General features: G+C 63.0%; 2 protein-coding genes across 3 annotated transcripts; one reads left to right on the forward strand and one right to left on the reverse strand.

The window, feature by feature from the left end:
- On the forward strand, nt 1-3,373 carry PEF1 (penta-EF-hand domain containing 1). 2 transcript variants are annotated; one of them, XM_063355976.1, is made up of 5 exons: nt 1-138; nt 269-470; nt 1,023-1,178; nt 1,746-1,889; nt 2,407-3,373. In XM_063355976.1, exons 1-5 carry the CDS (start codon nt 118-120, stop codon nt 2,634-2,636), a joined length of 753 nt encoding a protein of 250 aa, XP_063212046.1. In that variant the 5' UTR covers nt 1-117; the 3' UTR covers nt 2,637-3,373. The 2 variants fall into 2 exon arrangements, with proteins under 2 accessions (XP_063212046.1, XP_063212047.1); XM_063355977.1 differs by lacking the exon at nt 1-138 and having other exon boundaries at nt 338-470; nt 829-1,178.
- A 4,673-nt stretch (nt 3,374-8,046) lies between these two features.
- Nucleotides 8,047-16,212, reverse strand: TINAGL1 (tubulointerstitial nephritis antigen like 1). Its single transcript, XM_063355963.1, has 12 exons — nt 16,149-16,212; nt 15,284-15,615; nt 14,462-14,525; nt 12,609-12,701; nt 12,400-12,514; nt 11,307-11,430; nt 11,033-11,183; nt 10,627-10,810; nt 10,268-10,313; nt 9,729-9,852; nt 9,167-9,212; nt 8,047-8,984 (listed from the first exon to the last, which is right to left on the reverse strand). The coding sequence occupies exons 2-12, from the start codon at nt 15,582-15,584 to the stop codon at nt 8,844-8,846; spliced, it is 1,389 nt and encodes a 462-aa protein (XP_063212033.1). The 5' UTR covers nt 15,585-15,615; nt 16,149-16,212; the 3' UTR covers nt 8,047-8,843.
- Between the last annotated feature and the right edge of the window lie 805 nt (nt 16,213-17,017).

Here is a 17,017-nt window from a genome sequence, read left to right on the forward strand (position 1 = left end):
CGGGAGGAAGGCGGAGCTTTCGCGCGACCGCGCCGCAGCAGCCAATGGGCGCGCGCGCCTCATATGACGTCATCGCGGGCGTGAGGGGGCCCGGGGCTGGGGGGCGGTAGCGGTGTCATGGCGGCGTACCCGGGGCAGGTGGGGCCGGGGCCGGGGCCGGGGCCGGGCCGGGGCGGGCCGGGGGGCGCGGAGTGGGGGCCGGGGCGAAGGACGAGGGGGAGCGCGGTGCCCGGCGCCGGTCTCACACCGGGTTCTGCCCCTTCCCCAGGGCTTCCCCGGTGCAGGACAGGCCCCCGGCGCGCCCCCGGCAGGGCCCTACCCCGGGGCTCCCTACGGACAGCCCCCGCCCGGGGCTCCCTACGGAGGCGGCGCCGCGCCCGGAGGACCCTACGGCCAGCCTGGCCCTTACGGCCAGCCTGGCCCTTACGGCGGGCCGCAGCCCGGGCCCTACGGAGGGGCGGCTCCCGGAGGTGAGTGGGGCCGGGGGGTCCCACCCGCGGCGGGGGGGGTTGTTCCCCAGCCCGGTCCCGGCCTTGCTCTGTGCCGGGAGGGGTCGGCTCGGGGCTCCTCGCCCAGCTTGGCTGAATTCGCTGTATAAAGGAAATCGCAAAGTCCCAGTTTATTTTTTTAAAATCCGGCGGAGGAGGAGGAGGAGGAGCAGCAGCACAGTGCTGAAGAGGCCGCAGCCCTAAGCACCAGCAATAAACCTGCACAGCTGCGTGTCTGTCTCCCGGCGCTGCCCGGTTTATGGGGCGGCAGCCCCGTGGGTTGCTCTCCCGTCCCGAGTTACGCCCAGGCTCTGATTTACTTTCCCTTCTCTGACACCAGGTGGGACGTGCCAAGCCCTGGCCCTCGCTAACCTGTTTTCCCAGGATCCCGTGGCTGTGGAAAGCTGCTTAGAGCAGAAGTGCCGACCAGCGCCTGGGTGTTGGCTGTGTCTCCGTGCGCCATCCCCGGGGACGGCCCAGCCAGCAGCCCCTCTGAGGGAAGGTGAGAGCCGCTGATGGCCTCTCCCCACGCAGGTAATGCCCCCCCGGGCGTGGACCCTGAGGCCTTCTCCTGGTTCCAGTCGGTCGATGCGGATCGCAGCGGGTACATCTCCGTGAAGGAGCTGAAGCAGGCGCTGGTCAACTCCAACTGGTCGACGTTCAACGATGAGACCTGTCTGCTGATGATAAGTGAGTCTGGGCTCCCCCTGCCTTCCCCCTGCCCTCCCCCTGTTTTTTATTCTGATCTCTTTGATCTGAGCCTCTGCTGGGGTGAAGCCCAGCCCAGCCTGCGTTCCCTTCTTACCTGAGCTCCCTTACCTGAGCAGCTGGCCGCTAAGGGCTCTCTGGAGTGAGAGCAGGGCAAACTGAGCAGCTCCAAGCACCCTTTTGGTGGAGTACATGAGTCAGGGGCGCAAAGTGCTGTTTGGGAGAGGAAACCCAGCTCTACGTGAGGCTGAGCAAGTCCCTGCTCCCAGAGGGCTGGGGAGCAAAGGGAGGGAGAGCTCCAGTAGCGAGCCAGAGTCACCCTGTTCCCCCTCTTGCCCCGGTATCAGGTTTTGGTGCCGTTTTCTGTGAGGCTTTTAAGGATTCAGTGGTCCCAGTTGATCATAGTCCTGGTGAGGGAGGGCTTTCAGGTCTGGAGCCGGGTGCCGGGGAGCCATGGCGCAGGTCATGAGCTCTCTGGGAGTTTCTGCAGCATGTCCTTGCTCCGCTCCTCACTGCCCTGCTCCTGCTTTTTAATTGTTTCCTCCCCAGACATGTTCGATAAGACCAGGTCGGGACGTATAGATGTGTACGGCTTCTCGGCCTTGATGCGCTTCATCCAGCAGTGGAAGAATCTCTTCCAGCAGTACGACAGGGACCAATCGGGCTCCATCAGCTTCAATGAGCTCCAGCAAGGTGAGCAAGGGGCAGAGACACAAACCTGGCCCATACCGAGCTCTCCGGGAAGCACTGTCTGGCTCTGCTAGGTGTTTGTTTCCAGCCCAGCGACTCCTCCTGGCGTCATCCCTGCAGCAGGGCTGGGTGTCTCCCACGCAGCTGGGGCACGCTGGGCTGGCTAAACCGGCCGTGGCAGAGCTGACGCTGATCCTTCTCATGGGGCAGGAGACGAGGAGCCGCAGCAGGGCTGTGGCATGAGCTTCCTTCCTTAAGGAAACCCAAAATTCCCCCTCCCCAAATGGCATGTGGCTAAAGCCTGTTTTCTGGGAGGAACTCTTGGGCGTGTGTGTCTGATGGAGAGGAAAAATGTCTGGAATTCGTGCCTTGGTTTGGTTCCTCCCTCTGGAAAGCCCTGCCCGCACACACCCGCGTCGGAAGTGGTGGGAGATGGGGGGTGTGCCAGAGCGCGGGAGGGAGGGCACAGTCGTTCTCCTTCCCGTTGGGAGGGTTTAATCTGAGTGTTTCTTGCTCCCAGCTTTCTCCCAGATGGGCTATAACCTGAGCCCCCAGTTTAGCCAGCTGCTGCTGGCCCGCTACGCCCAGCGATCCTCCAACCCCAGCATCCAGCTCGACCGCTTCATTCAGATCTGCATGCAGCTCCAGAGCACCACCGACGCCTTCCGCGAGAAGGACACGGGGCTGGTGGGCAACGTGCGGCTGAGCTATGAGGACTTCCTCACGATGGTCGTGACTCGCATGATGTGACACCCTGGGCCGAGGGCTGCGAGCCGGCCGGGAGCTCTGCGGGGCTCCTGGGGAGCGGCAGCCGGCCCGGCCCCACGTGGGGATGTGGCCGAGCCTCCTGAAGAGTGAGTTGTTCTCCCCGAGCCGGCTTTCCAGCCTGCTCTGCCCGAGGAGCCCTGACTCCCGCTGGGGCCCTCCCAGTTCCAGTTCCATGTCCCCGCTCGATGGCAGTGGGTGCCTCCACGCCAAACTGGAGCCCGGCTCTGGGGCCGTGCCATGGGGTGGGACAGCCAAACCAGTAGCGAGCCTGTGCCATGCCTCCCAGGGAGCGCCTAGATCTTCCCTTGCCACACGCAAAATCATACTCAAACCCCACCTGCGCCGTCCCTCTGCTCGGCGGGATGTCTGCAGTGGAACACCCCTGTCCCGGCACGCTTTTGGGGACTCTCCGGTGACCAAGAGCTGAGCCTTCATTTGAAAAGCCGCAGTGATAGCAGAGCTCGTCCTTCCTTGTCTCCCAGACAGCCCTCCCTCGCCGGGAGCGCATCCAGCCCCTCGGCTGGGCTGGAAGGGCTCCGGCTTTCCTGGGGGACCGAGCCCGTTTCTCTCCGGGCTGCTGGAACGAGCCGCGTTGCTGGATCATCGGCCTCTGGTGTTGCCAATGTCTGTTTTGAAGCCATCTCTCTCTGCCCCAGCCAAACTCGGAAACGGTTTAGAGCTTATTTTTACAGCTTTTGAATAAAAGGCGCTGTGCACTGGTGGCTGGGTGGTTTGTGTTTGCGGAGTGGCTCACAGGGACACTGCCCTGCCCCATGTCACCCCCGCGGGGCCAGCAGCAGCTCCGGGTGCGGGGAGGGGACACCTCCTCTGCCTGTACCCCTGCTCTGGGCACTGCTCCCAGGGCTCCGAACACCTTCCCCGAGCTGGGTCTTACGCATTTTGTGTCAACAGACAGAAAATAAGGTGCTGGGGTCTCCTAGCGGGGTACAAGCAGGAATGTAAAGATTTGACCAACACAAAGGTTTTCTTTCCTCTCGTTCTAAAACCATCTCCTGGTGATTGTCCTTCAGTTTGCCTTGATGAGAAATCTGGGAGATGCTTTTTGAGACGTGTTGCTACTGTATATTTGAAGGAATTTTCATGAAAGAAAATAGTTAAAAGCCGGAGTGGCTTATCTGGTGCTTTTAGGAGCAATAACCAGATGTCGGTGTTTTCCTCAGCCAAAGGCAGGACTTTTTGTTCTGGAGCAGCCCCAGTCGTTCCAGCAACGCTTCTCCTCGTCTCCCCGTCCTCCGCGGGGTCAGAGCTGCCCGGCCGCTCGCAGGGCTTTGAAGCAGAGGCGGTGGAGGTCCCCCCCGGCGGGCTGTCACCCCCCCACGGGCTGTCAGTATATATATATATATATGTATAAAAATACACAAAAAAAATACGTAAAATGTCGAGTGTGTGTGTGTGTATGTAGACACCCGTGTGTGTGTGTGTACACACAGACACACAGTAAGACACACAACCCTGTGTACACACCCCCCATGCTGCAGGTACACGCACTGACACCCTTCTGTGTGTGTGTGTGTGTGTGTGTGTGTACACACATGCAGGTACACGCACTGACACACGGGGGGGTGTAGATGTGTGTGTATGTATGTATATATACACACACATACATACATGTATATATATACACACATATGTACATATATGTATAAACACACAGGGGTATATATACATGTGTATGTGTGTATATACGAATATATATTTACATATATATGTGTGTATATATGTATATGTGTGCGTAGGTGTGTGTGTATATACACATACATGTATATATATGTGTGTGTGTATATATAGGTGTATATATGTGTGTGTATATGCCAGACACAGTGTGTATATACCCATAGCACAGACACACTACCAGGTGTGTATATATACACACACACACACTCTCTCTTACAGACACTGATGCTTCTGTAAACACACGCCCCCCGACACACACCCCGTTACACACAGCGTAACAGACACCCCCCGTGTACATGCACACGGACACACACCAACAGACACCCCGTGTAGCGACAGACACACACACACTAAAAGATAGTTTTGTGTGTGTGTCTGTGCACACACGCTGATACACACCCTTGTGTGTACACACACACACAGAGTTTATGTACACATACCCCCCCCAACAGCCAGCATTGCGTATACAGGTGCGTTCACAGACGGGCACCAACACCCCCCCGTGTACGTACAGCCGCACACCCCCTGTGTGCGCACCCAGACACCCCCCGGTTGTGCCTGTAGCTACATACAGACACCCTGCTCCGTGTGTACCCACAGACACTGCTCTGCAGGCACACACCCTGCTGTGCACACACACGCTCGCTGTGTGTGTGTGTGTGTGTGTGTGTGTGTGTGCTCCCACACATACACACTCTCACAGTTGCTGCTCTTGGTTGCTTTTTTTTTTTAATATACACGGCAACAGAGTGCCACTGCTGCTTGTACACACAGGCATTGTCACACCCCCGCTGCTTGTGCACACACACACACACACACGCGCGCGCGCACACGGGGGCTGCTGCTCATTTATAGCCACAGACACAAACAGACACTGCTGGTTAGAATATATTCGCTCTAAAGGACACTACTCTGTGTGTGCGTGTATTAAAGTAGCCATACTCCCCCCGCTGTTATTTTTATATATATTTTTATATATATACACATTTATATATATTTTTATATATACACACATACACAAAAGGGCACTACTCAGAGAGTGTTTGTGTATATATATATATTAAAGTATACATATATATATAAAAAAATAAAAAAATCTAGTGTGTGTATATATATATAAAAATAGTATCTATAGATTCCCCCCCCCAGATGCTGCAGGGTGTGTGTATTGCTGTTTATCTACACACACACACACACACACACGCATAGTCTAAAGGACACTACTCAGAGAGAGTATGTATATACATATATAAACTAGTGTGTGTGTGTGTGTGTGTGTGTGTGTGTGTGTGTGTGTGTGTGTATATATATAGAGAGAGAGCGCGCCCCCCCCCCCCCAGCAGACACTGCTGTTCATAACACACCCTCTCACTCTAAAGGGCACTAGCAGAGCGAGAGCGCGTGTGTGAGCGCGTGCTGGTCAGCACAGATCCAGAGCAAAGGGCACTACTCACAGTGAGAGCACGTGTGTACAGAAAAACAGTGTGTATATATATGCCCCCCCCCCCAACAGACACTGCTGTTTATAATATATACACACTAAAGGGTACTATTCTCTCTCTGTGTGTATATAAAAAATAGTATATTTTTTTATAATATATACACACTAAAGGGCACTATTCTCTCTCTGTGTGTATATAAAAAATATAAAAAATAAAAACACCCCCAACAGACATGGCTGTATATATGTGTATGTATATACGCACACACAGTGGTCTCTGTGTGCGTGTACATACATATATATATTTTATATATATATATACACATATATAAAAAAATCAAATAGTGTGTGTGTGTGTATATATATATAATATATATATATATAATATATATATATATACACACACACACACACACACACATCCCCCAACAGACACGGCTGTCTCTACGCCTGTGTAGGTACGTATGTACACACACTCTCTAACATACATACACTGCTGTTTACTCTCACACACCACACACCACCCCCCCCACTGTGTCTGTTGGGTGTGTGTGTGTGTGTGTGTGTGTGTGTGTGTGTGTGTGTGAACAGCCTCTGTCGGTGAATGTGTGTATGAAACCACAGTGGGGGGGGGGGGTGACAGAGTAAACAGTGGCGGGGGGGTGTATGTGTGAGAGAGTAACCAGCAGTGTATGTATATATGTCTGTGTGTGACAGAGTAAACAGCAGTGTATGTGTGTGTGTGTATATATATATATATGTGTGTGTGTGTGTGTGAGTGTGTGATGGAGTAACCAGCAGTGTATATGTGTGTATATATATGTGTGTGTGAGAGTAACCAGCAGTGTATGTGTATATATATGTGTGTGTATATATATGTGTGTGAGAGTAATCAGCAGTGTATGTGTATATATGTGTATGTGTGTACATATATGTGTGTGTAACCAGCAGTGTATGTATATATGTGTGTATGTGTGTGTATATGTGTGTGTGAGTAACCAGCAGTGTATGTGTATATGTGTGTATGTGTGTATATATATATATGTGTTTGTGAGTAATCAGCAGTGTATGTGTATATATGCGTGTGTGTGAATAACCAGCAGTGTATGTATATATGTGTTTGTGAGTAACCAGCAGTGTATGTGTATATATGTGTGTGAGTGACCAGCAGTGTATGTGTGTGTGTGTACATATATGTGTGTGTGAGTAACCAGCAGTGTATGTGTGTGTATATATATGTGTGTGTGTGTGTGAGTGACCAGCAGTGTATGTGTGTGTGTATGTGTGTACATATATGTGTGTGTGACCAGCAGTGTATGTGTGTGTGTGTGTGTATATATGTGTGTGTGTGAGTAACCAGCAGTGTATGTGTGTGTGTATATATGTGTGTGTGTGCGAGTAACCAGCAGTACGTGTATATTTGTGTGTGCAGGTGCGGACTGTCACCACCAGGTGGCGCCCCACTCCACACCGCGCGTGCCCCCGCCCGGGATGGGGGGGACGGGACCCCGGGGGGGCGCCCCGACCCGGCGTGGCGGGGGGGGGGGGCGGAAAAAGGAGAGGCGAGGCAATAAATAAATAAAACTTTAAAAAGCAATAATCTCCCCCCAACGGGCCCGCTCAGCTCTGCCGCCCCTCCCGCGACCCCGCTGCGCTGGCACGGCTGGCTGCCGTGGCACTACGGGCTGTGGGGTGGCACTGGGGGCTGTGGGGTGGCACTCCTGGGTGTGGGGGGGCCGTGGTGACACACCTGGGATGCAGCGGCACATCTGGCTGGTGGGTGGCTGCGGTGGCACACCTGGGATGCAGTGGCACTAGGGGCTGGAGGGTGGCACTAGGGGCTGTGGGGTGGCTGTGGTGGCACTCCTGGCTGTGGGGTGGCACTCGGGGCTGTGGGGTGGCTGTGGTGGCACTATGGGCTGTGGGTGGCTGTCGTGGCATGCCTGGCTGTGGCAGCACTCCAGGCTGTGGGTGGCTGCAGTGGCACTCCTGGCTTTGGTGACACTCGTGGCCGGCGTGGCCGATGTGGCTGCGCGTGCCCGTGGCGGGTCCCGCGCTGGCCGCCGGAGCTGGCCGCGGGCCAGCGGGGCCGGAAGGCGCACAATGAGCGGGGCCTTATCTCGCCCCACAGCCCTTCCCGCGGCCACGGCTGCGTGTCCCCCCCGCTCAGGACGGGGCAGGAGGGGGGCCAGCAGGGCCACACGTGTCACCCCCCCCCAAGGCCACGCAGAGCTGGTGAAGCAAGAGACCCTTCAATAAACTTCAGTCAGTTTATTTACAAATAATAAAAAGCAAAATAAATACAAAAAGTCTTAAAAATACAGCCCTGGCGGGGAAAAGGGGCAGGGGGAGCCGGGCTGTGCTGCTGTGTGGTCCCCAATTGTGGCCCCACGGGGACAGGGACAACGTGGGGCTGAGCCCTCCCCGTCCCCACCGTCCCCACGGGGGGGGGTGGCAGGGGCCGTAGCACCATAGGGACAGGAAAGGGGGGACGGTAGGGACCCCATCCCCAGTTGGCAACACCCAGCCTCGGGGCAACAGACGAACCTCCCCCCCCGGGCACTGCTGGCTTGTTTCACCCCCCCAGGGCTGGGGGGCTGCGCGGGGTGAGGGGAGCAGATATGGGGTGCAGGAGCCACGAGGGTCCCGCTGGGCTGCTCCCCCAGCCCCATGGCCGCCGGCGCTGGGAGGAGGGGGGGTGAAGCTGCCATGGCGGGGGGCAGCTGCCTTTAAAGAGCCCCTGGCTGCCACCGCAGCCCCGCCGAGCCTGGGGCGGGGGGATTAGTGGGTAAATCCCACGGGATGAGGGACGGGCCCCCCCGGGGCACCCCCGTCCACACGCGCCACTGCACCCAGCCGCCGCGTCAGCACAGCGGGGACACACGGCCCCCGGGGAGGGGGACCCAGGCGACAGTCCCATCCCCCTGCCCGGGTGCCCCCAGGAGGGGACGGAGGGGCTGCGGTGCTGGGCAGGGCCATGGTGGGGGACAAGGACATCTGCGGGGCTGGGGAGCCCCGGCGTGGCGGGGGGGGGGGCTGTGGCAGCGAGGCGCTCACTTGTGGGGCATGTCCTCCATGCTGACGCGGCCCCAGACGCCCACCACGAAGGTCTCCACCTCGCACTCGTTGACGCCGCGGGCGATGCGGAAATGGCCGCCCTCGCCCCACGCCGTGCCCCAGGAGTTGGCCGCGGTCTGCGGAGGGGACAGGGGACACGGCTCAGCACCGGGTGACCCAGCTGAAAACCGCCCCCCACCACCACCCCATCCCTGAGCTGGATCCCACCCTGGGCACAGGAAAGCAGCGCTTCCACCCCCCCACCCCCCCCCTCAATGACTTGAGCCCCAACAAACTCGTGACACCCGCCGACACTCACCCAATACTTTTGGGTCTGGCCGTCAGGCAGCTGCTCTTCTCCCCACCTGCGGTGGAAGGGCAGGGCAGTGAGCGGGGGGGTCCCGGGGCACCCCCTCGGGCTGCACCCCGTTCTGCGGGCATCACCCCAGCGTGCATGGCGGTAGGGGGGTGCTGCGTTGACCCCCGCGCGTTTCCTGGCCAGGCCGAGGAATTTACGTCCGCTCCCGAAATACAGGCAGGTATATTTAGCCACGGGGAGGAGGAAGGAAGCCACCGGCACAGCGCAGCCGGCCCCGCTCCCCTCCTCGGGCTCTGCACCTCCAACCTGCCCCTCGCCGGGGGGGGGGGGGCTGAGCACTGCACGCTCGTGTCACTTGTGGCCACAGCCCCCACGCAAACATTTTCTGCCCCGGCAGGGCTCCCCCGCTTGGCGTCCTGCACCCTCTGTTGTCTCCCCCCTCCCCGGCTTCCTCTCCCTGCCCGGAGGAAGGGGACGCCTTTCCTCCCTCGAATAAAACATTTCTCCTGCCCAGAGCGGGGCTCTCCGTACCCCCACGCCCCCAGCGCCACCCCCCACCTACCCGGTGATTTTGACCGAGTGGGTCCCGTGTCTCCGGTGCTTCGGCCCCTTCCCTTCGGCCACGGGCGTGTGCCGATAGATCCCGCTCTTGTACATGAAGAAATCCTCGTGCACCTCCAGGATGGCTGCAGGCAGGGGGAGAGGGTCTGGGGACGCTGCGGGGGACCGAGCTCACGGGTCCCCCCAGGGTGGAGGATACGGGCACCGGGGACACAGGGCATCGCCCGGGCGGAGGGAAGGCGGCAGCCGGATCCTCCCCCAGGCGATGTGACAAGAACTCGGAGGAGGATTAAAAAAAATTGAAGTAAACCAAAACCAACTGCCGAGACGGGGATTAAATCTCCGGAGTTAATGAGCAACAAGTGCCCGGGGAGGGTGGGCAGCGTGACGGGCACCCTGGGGCCCGGGGGAGCACGACGCTGCCCGGGCAGCGGATAAACATTAATCGGGGAGAGCAGCCGAGGGGGGGGTCCTGCTCCCACCCCGTCCCCCCCAGCCGTTGCAGCAGCCGGCTTCGGGGGTGCCCAGGCCGCTCCCTACCTTGCACGGGGCCGTTCTCCAGCAGCTCCTTCATGATCTCCTTCTCCTGCAAGCACAGAGCCGGCTGGGACCGGGGCCGGGACCCCCGGCACCGCCCTCCCCACCCCCCCAGGACGAAGGGGTTTCGGCACCCAGGGGTGGGTGCTGTGGAGATGCCAGGTGGAGGAGCAGCTCCCCTGGGGGTTCGGCGGCAGGTTGTGGTTTTGGTTTTTTTTCCCCCCCAGCTTCATTTCCAAACTTGGCTTTCCCAGGCAAAACCACCCCGAGCCGAGCCCCTTCCCGCTCCCCACACCAAACGGCTCCTGCGTCGCCCACGCCGGCGGCTCTGCCCAGCCCGGCCCCGTCCCACGGGCACTCACGCTGGAGGAGAGGCGGTAGGCGGGGGTGGACTGGTAGATCTCGTTGGCGTGGGTCTGGGGGTTGGGGCAACGCGCCGTGGCTTGCCGCTTGCCCCTGCCCGCGGAGCGGCTGTGCATCATGCAGGGCTGTGCTGCCGGCTGGCTCTCCTGGCTGGTGAAGGGGTAGCACTCATCCGTCACCACCCTGGGCAGAGGGACAAGGACATGAGGAGGGGAAGGACCACCTGGCGCCAGCCCCGCTCCCATCCCCATCCCCAAACCCCGCTCTCCAGCCCCACTTGGTCCCCACATCCCTGGGGACGGGATGCACACAGGGCACCGAGGTGACGATCCCGGGCTGTCCCCAGGTAACCAGAGCCCTTACCCCACCCCAGCCTTTGCCCCCCGCCATCTCGTCCCCACTCACCCTCGCCTGCGGAGGTACCACCAGGCACCGTCCAGCCGGCCCCCGCTGCAGCCCCGCTGGTTGCGGGTGTCGCAGGAGAGGAGGTTTTGGGGTGACAGGGCAGGTGTCATGTGTCCCATGGAGTGGATGGAGATGCGGTCCGAGGCGACAGCTGGGAGCGAGCAGGGGGTCAGGGAGCGGGGGCTGCTCCCCCGGGTCCTGCCCCCTTCCCCAGCCCCATGGCGGCAGGTTTAGTCCCTGTCCCCACCGGCCACCCCGTCCCGTCCCGTCTCACCCGCCGTGGAGAAGGCCCAGGAACCGGCGCAGTTGCCCTGGTCCAGGGGCTCGTGGATCATCCCGGGCCACTTGGCGGCTGCGTCAAAGTGGCGGGGCAGGACCTCGTTGGAGTCCATGTTCATCTGCGGCGGCAGAGCCGAGGCATGAGGGGTGCTCAGCACACGGGGATCCCCCCGGGCTCCTTCCCCCCGCCCGCAGCAGCCCATCCCCAGCAGCTCCCGGGGCATCCTCGGTCCCCAGGCAGCGTTAGCATCCCCCAGCCCCAGTGCAGGACCCCCAGGATGGGGACGCCCGTAGCCCTGGCTGCGCGTGACCAGGATTTGGGCGTCCCCTTGTCACAGAGGAGTGAGATCCCTCAACACTCCCGAAATTTGGGATCCTCAGCTCTGGCATTCCTGCACAGACGGCACCAAGTGCGGGGTCTCGGACCCCAGGGCACTGCTGGGTGCCTTGCGTCCCTCATTGTGGCCTCTGGCCAGCTCTCGCCCAGCCACTGACTCACGCCCAGCCTTTCCGCTCCGGGGGGGACACGGTGCCCCGGCCGCGCACAGCTCAGCCTTCCTGGGGAGGACGCGGCTGCGGCACCCGCCTTATCCCAGCGCAGGAAGCGCCACTAAAATTAAACCTCGCCAGGAGTCAAGGCCACGGCGCTGGGCGTGCACCGCACGCGACGCTCGCTGCCCGCCAGCACCCATGGGATCCCCCGGCCGCCACCCCCACCCCGAATGGGGAGGAGGGGTTAGGGTGCAGGCACCCCGCTGGCAACGCGCTGGCGGCTCTGCCGACTCAGCAGCTGCGGGGCCGGCTTTCCGATGGGAAACCGCCACGGAGGAGCGGGGTCTAAAACAACACTGGAAGCCCGGGGATTGTCAGGGGGAATTTGCTGAGCCGCTGTCTCCAAACACAAGGGCTGCCCGCAGCACCCACCCTTCCCTGCCTCCCCGGGGGTGCAGAGCCCCTTCCCAGGGACGGGGACACTGCGGGGCCATCACTAGCCAAAGGGGATGGCGAATCATTGGGTCAAGCCATGGGACGGGGAGGCTCAACCCTTGGCGTGCCTCAGTTTCCCCCTTGCATCCGCGGTGACTCACGTGCATCTCGTTCATGTTCATGACGGTGGGAGAGGGTCGGAAGGTGCCCAGGCGGTGCCGGATCCCGTCCTCCAGCGTCATGCCCCAAAACTGGCTGTAGTTGGCGGCTCTCCAGCTGCACGGGAGGAGGGGGCACGGGTCAGGGGTGCCCCGAAAAGCACCGAGGGGTGAAGTATCCCTCCCCCATCCTCCTGGTGCCCGCTCCTTACCCGTAATTGCCCCTGTTGACAGCGTCGATCAGCTCCCCGTCCATCAGGCAGGCATGGTCCTCGCACTGCCACTGCCCGCCGGGGCCGCAGGTGCTGCGGGGGGGGGGACGGCACCAGAGGGGACAGTCAGCCAGGGAGGGACAGTGTCCCCTGTCCCCCCACAGCCAGGGACCCGCTGCCCTTGTGGGCAGCCAGCGAGGGGCCGGGGCTGCTTCTGCGCCGTGGTCTGGGGGACAGGCTGCGGCTCAGCTCCTCGGGACGGGGTGAAGCCAGGCCAGGAGCCGGCGGGCAGCCCTCTGCGTGGCCCTGGGGGCTGTCCCCCCCCTGCCCCGGTCCCTGCAGGAGCCCGGAGGGCAGACAGAGCATGGGACAGAAAATCAGCTGAAAAGCAGCCAGGCCTGCAGACATCAGAGCAGGACTTGGACGCCAGCCCGGGGAGGGGATTCGGGGCTGGCTGTCCCCCTCCTCGGGGTGAGCCGCTCCGGCCACGTTAGCCAGGAGCCCTGTGGCACCCATGGGAGACCCGGAGCAGGGGGTGGCTGGGGGGGATGTGCCGGGTCCGGGTCTCCCTGGGGAGCCCTGGGCTGTGCTCCCCCCGCACGGCGAGCAATGCTTGGCATGTTCCCTCCCGCCGCCCGCCCAGCTCCCGCCACGCTCTTCCCTTTTAAGGAACCCTGCGAGGCCAGAGCCGTGTCCCGCCAGCGCGGCCCCCATCCCGCCCATGGCACCTGCACCCCCGGCACTCGCCCCGTCCCCATCCCCGCGTGCTGCCAACCCCGCATCTGGCTGTTAACTGCTCGGGGGGTCCCGCGGGTGCAGCCAGCTGGGTGCCCACAGCAGCTCCCGCTGCTGCACCCATTTGCCCCCCAGACTCCGTGGGAGCCGGGCAGGGATGAGGTTCGGGGTGAAGGGCTGCCGGAATCACGGGTCTCCGGGCGCCAAGTGCGGGGGAGGAGGGTTTTGGCAGAAGAGCCTTGGCCCCCGAGGGCCAGCACTGTTGGGAAGGGATGCTTTCCCAGTAACAGGGACCAGTCATCTGAGTGCACGGCTGGGGGACATCAATGTCCCCCCGGGGCTTGGGGACAGCCACATGGCTCCGCGCTGCAGTCCTAGAGAAATGCCAGGCACCATCGAGGCTTTGGGGGTGGGGGGGTCGGGCTGGCTTTTCACCTCCAGCTCCAGCGCACACGCCTGCACACACATGCACACACACGTGCTCATGCCCTCGCACACGCCCCAGACGGAGCCTTTGATTTCTCTTATCTGCCAGCCAGCCCTGCTGTGTTTATTCCTTGTCTACGGGCAGATCTGTGCCCGCAGGTTCCCCGGTCCCCCCCACCTCCAGGATGCCATTAATACCACTGCAGCCGTTTGCAGATAAGCCCCGCGCTGCTCGCTAACGCACCCAGCAAGCTCCTGGCGCGCACCGCAGACGGGCTGCGCGCACCCCAGCCGTCTGCGCGGACGGGCTCCGGCCGCCTGGCACGGAGCCGCGGCGGCTGCCAGCGGCAGACACGTCCCGTCAGGCTCGGGCAAGCTGGGCTTGGACTGGCGTGGCCAAAAAAACCCCGGCAGCAGCAGGCCCGCGCCGGCAGCCCGCAGCCAGCCCGGCGGAGCGAGCGGCTCCCACAAAGGCATGCGTCAAAACTTGGGAGCGGCTCAAGGCCCCGGGCTCCGAATATGCCAGAGCAAAGGCATTTGGCAGCGCCCCCCCCCTTCCCCCCGCCACCCAGCTCGGGCCCCCTGCTCTGGCTGCCGGGCAGCCCCCGGTGCCCACAGGCTTCCCAACGCCCTCGCGTGCCGGCGCCAAGCCGGCGGTGTCCGCATGGCAGCAAAAGCATGGAGGCACTCACCACAGGTTGCAGTTCTCCCGGTACGTGGCTCCGGTGGGGAAGTTGCGGCCGGCGCGGGCACAGCCTGGATGGGAAAGGGGAGAGCCTTGGTGAGTGCCTGGGTGCATTGGGGGTCCCACCCGCACCCCCATGGCTCCAGAGAGGGGAATACCAGGGGCAAATAAATAAATCCTTAAAGCCAGGCGGTTGCCCAGCTGCACCTCGGCACCTCCAGCCCTGCGATGGGGAGCAGCTCGTGCCCCACGGCGCGGGGTGGCTCAGTGCCGGGAGGGTTAAACGTGGGGCTGCCGAGCAGAGCGGGCCTCGCACGCATGGCCTGGCGGGACGGGGATAAAGGGGCCAGTTGTACCCGGGAGCTGGCTCTGCTCTCCAGGGACTTCTTAGAGAGCCTTGTGCTGCGTGGTGGGGGCTGCCCGTGCCCCCTGCTCGCCCCCATCCGCCCCAGCTGCCTGGGGGGTTAACTCAGGGCCAGCATCTGCCTGCCCCAGACATGACCGGAGAAGCCGGGATGGAGCACCATCCACCCCAGCTCTGCCCCACAGGTACGCGCCGCTGGAGCTGCCCCTCTGCCGTGGGGAGGCGCAGGGGACGGGCTGCGGGGCCACAGGCGGCTCCCAGCCCCGTTTCAAGGAGCCTGGCCCCCACCCAGACCCTTTGCCCGAGTTTCCACAGCCCCGAGGGGTCCAGAGCGGCTCTGTAGCGAGGGCAGGGCTGTCGGGTGCCGTGTCCGGCTGCATCCATTATCCGGAGGGGCACCAGTGGCACCCACAGCACATTGGGCACCCCCGGACCCCTGCCTGGCTGGGCGGGGGGCTGCCTCACCTGGGGCTTTGGGGAAGGGGGCCGGGATGCCCAGGCAGTACTCCCAGAAGTCGGGGCAGCAGTCGGAGACGGTGCGGTTGCAGAAGAGGTCGCAGTAGCAGAGGGTGTCGTGGTAGGGCACGGTGCAGCCGTCGTCGCGGCCGTGGCAGCAGACGTCCCCTCGCTGGCAGTAGGACCCGCCGGCATCGTAGACCCCATGCTCGTACAAGCCGGGGGCCAGCTCCCGGCGGGTGCGTACCCGAGAAGCCCGGGCCTCTTGGGCCAGCAGCCAGAGGCAGAGCAGGGCCCGCAGCAGGCGCATGTTGCCGGCAATCTCCCCTGACCTGCAGCCGCTGCGGAGGGAGGGCAGTAAGCGGACGGGGGGCAGCCGGGGGTCCCAGGGCAAGCTCCTCACCCTCCGCCAGCCCCATCCCACCCCGGCCAGCCCCCAGCACGCCGAGCCCCCTCCCGGGACACCTGGCCCCCTCCCTGTCCTCCCCCGGGACGCTCAAAGTCTTCAGGTTCCTTAACTCCCCTTGCCCCGACCCCAGCTGCGGGGAACCGCAGCACGACGCCCCAAAGCACCGGCTCCCCCCTGGCTGCCCACTCCCCGGGCACCCACACCTTAACCCCCCCACTCCACAAGCAAAACCCCAGCGGGACGGGGCTCCCCAGGGCACCCGGGGGGGCTGCCCGGGCCCCCGCCCCGGCGCCGGTCCCAGCCCCGCTCCCCGCCGCCGCGGAGGCGCGGGCGGTGCGATGAGCTCTCAGTTCTCAGCCCCTGGGGTCGGGGAGGACGCTGGGGACCCCGGGAGTGGGGCGGGGGGGGGGGCCTGTTCGGGGAACCCCCGGGGCACGACCCCCTCCCGTCCCCGCTGCCCCGTACCTGCCGCGCCCGCCGCTCCGCGCCGCCGCCGAGCGCCTCCTCCGCCCCCGCCGCTCCTTATAGCCGCGCCCCGGCCGGGGGGGCGCGGGGAGGTGCCGGGGGCAGCCGCGCTCCGGCCGGGCGGAGCGGAGCCCAGCGGGGCGGGGGTCGGCACCGGGGCTCCCTCGGGGCGGGCGGGCGGGAGGGAGGGAGGGAGACCCGTGGTCCCGCCGTCCCCGGGCTCCCTGGCGGCACCGCCTCCCCCCCGGGGCCGGGGATCCCTCCGGCTCCCCGAGCCCCCCCCACCCTGTGGCCGCGCAAACTGGGGGGGCTCGGCAGCCCTGCCAGCACCCCCCGCTCCATCCAGGGGGTTCCCGCTGCTGCCCGCGGCAGGGTGTGGGGAAGGGAGGAGAGGAAGAGGGGGGGAGCTGCATGACTCCCCCCTCCCAGCCCCCCAGCTGCAGTGTGGGGAGCTGGATGCGGGGCAGAGACATCCCATCACAGCCCAGGAAGCGGAGCCACGGTCACTTGGAGTCGGCCTCATGTCCCCGCTGCCAGCGCCAGTGTCCAACAGGTGCTCGGGACCCGGGGAAGGGGGGGGTCTCGGCTGCCCCGCAGGCTCCGGTCCCCCCCCGCAGCACCCATACTCGCTGTGGGGCTTCGGATGCCCATCCCGGCGCTCCTGCCTGCCTCCGGCCCACGAGGAGCATCTCCCGGCGGCTGCCAAAGGATTCCTCGAAGATGCCTCATGGCAGCCAGGACGGGAGGCACCACCGGCGGTGGGGGGGGAGCGGGGTTCCGCGGGCGGCCGTGGCAGCCGGGACAGGGGCTGAGCCCAGGCTAACGGGTGGAGGGCTCCTGGCTCTGCAGGGAGGATGCTGTGGCCAGTC

This window comes from Chroicocephalus ridibundus, chromosome 19 (genome assembly GCF_963924245.1).
Source record: "Chroicocephalus ridibundus chromosome 19, bChrRid1.1, whole genome shotgun sequence".
Lineage (NCBI taxonomy): Eukaryota > Metazoa > Chordata > Aves > Charadriiformes > Laridae > Chroicocephalus > Chroicocephalus ridibundus.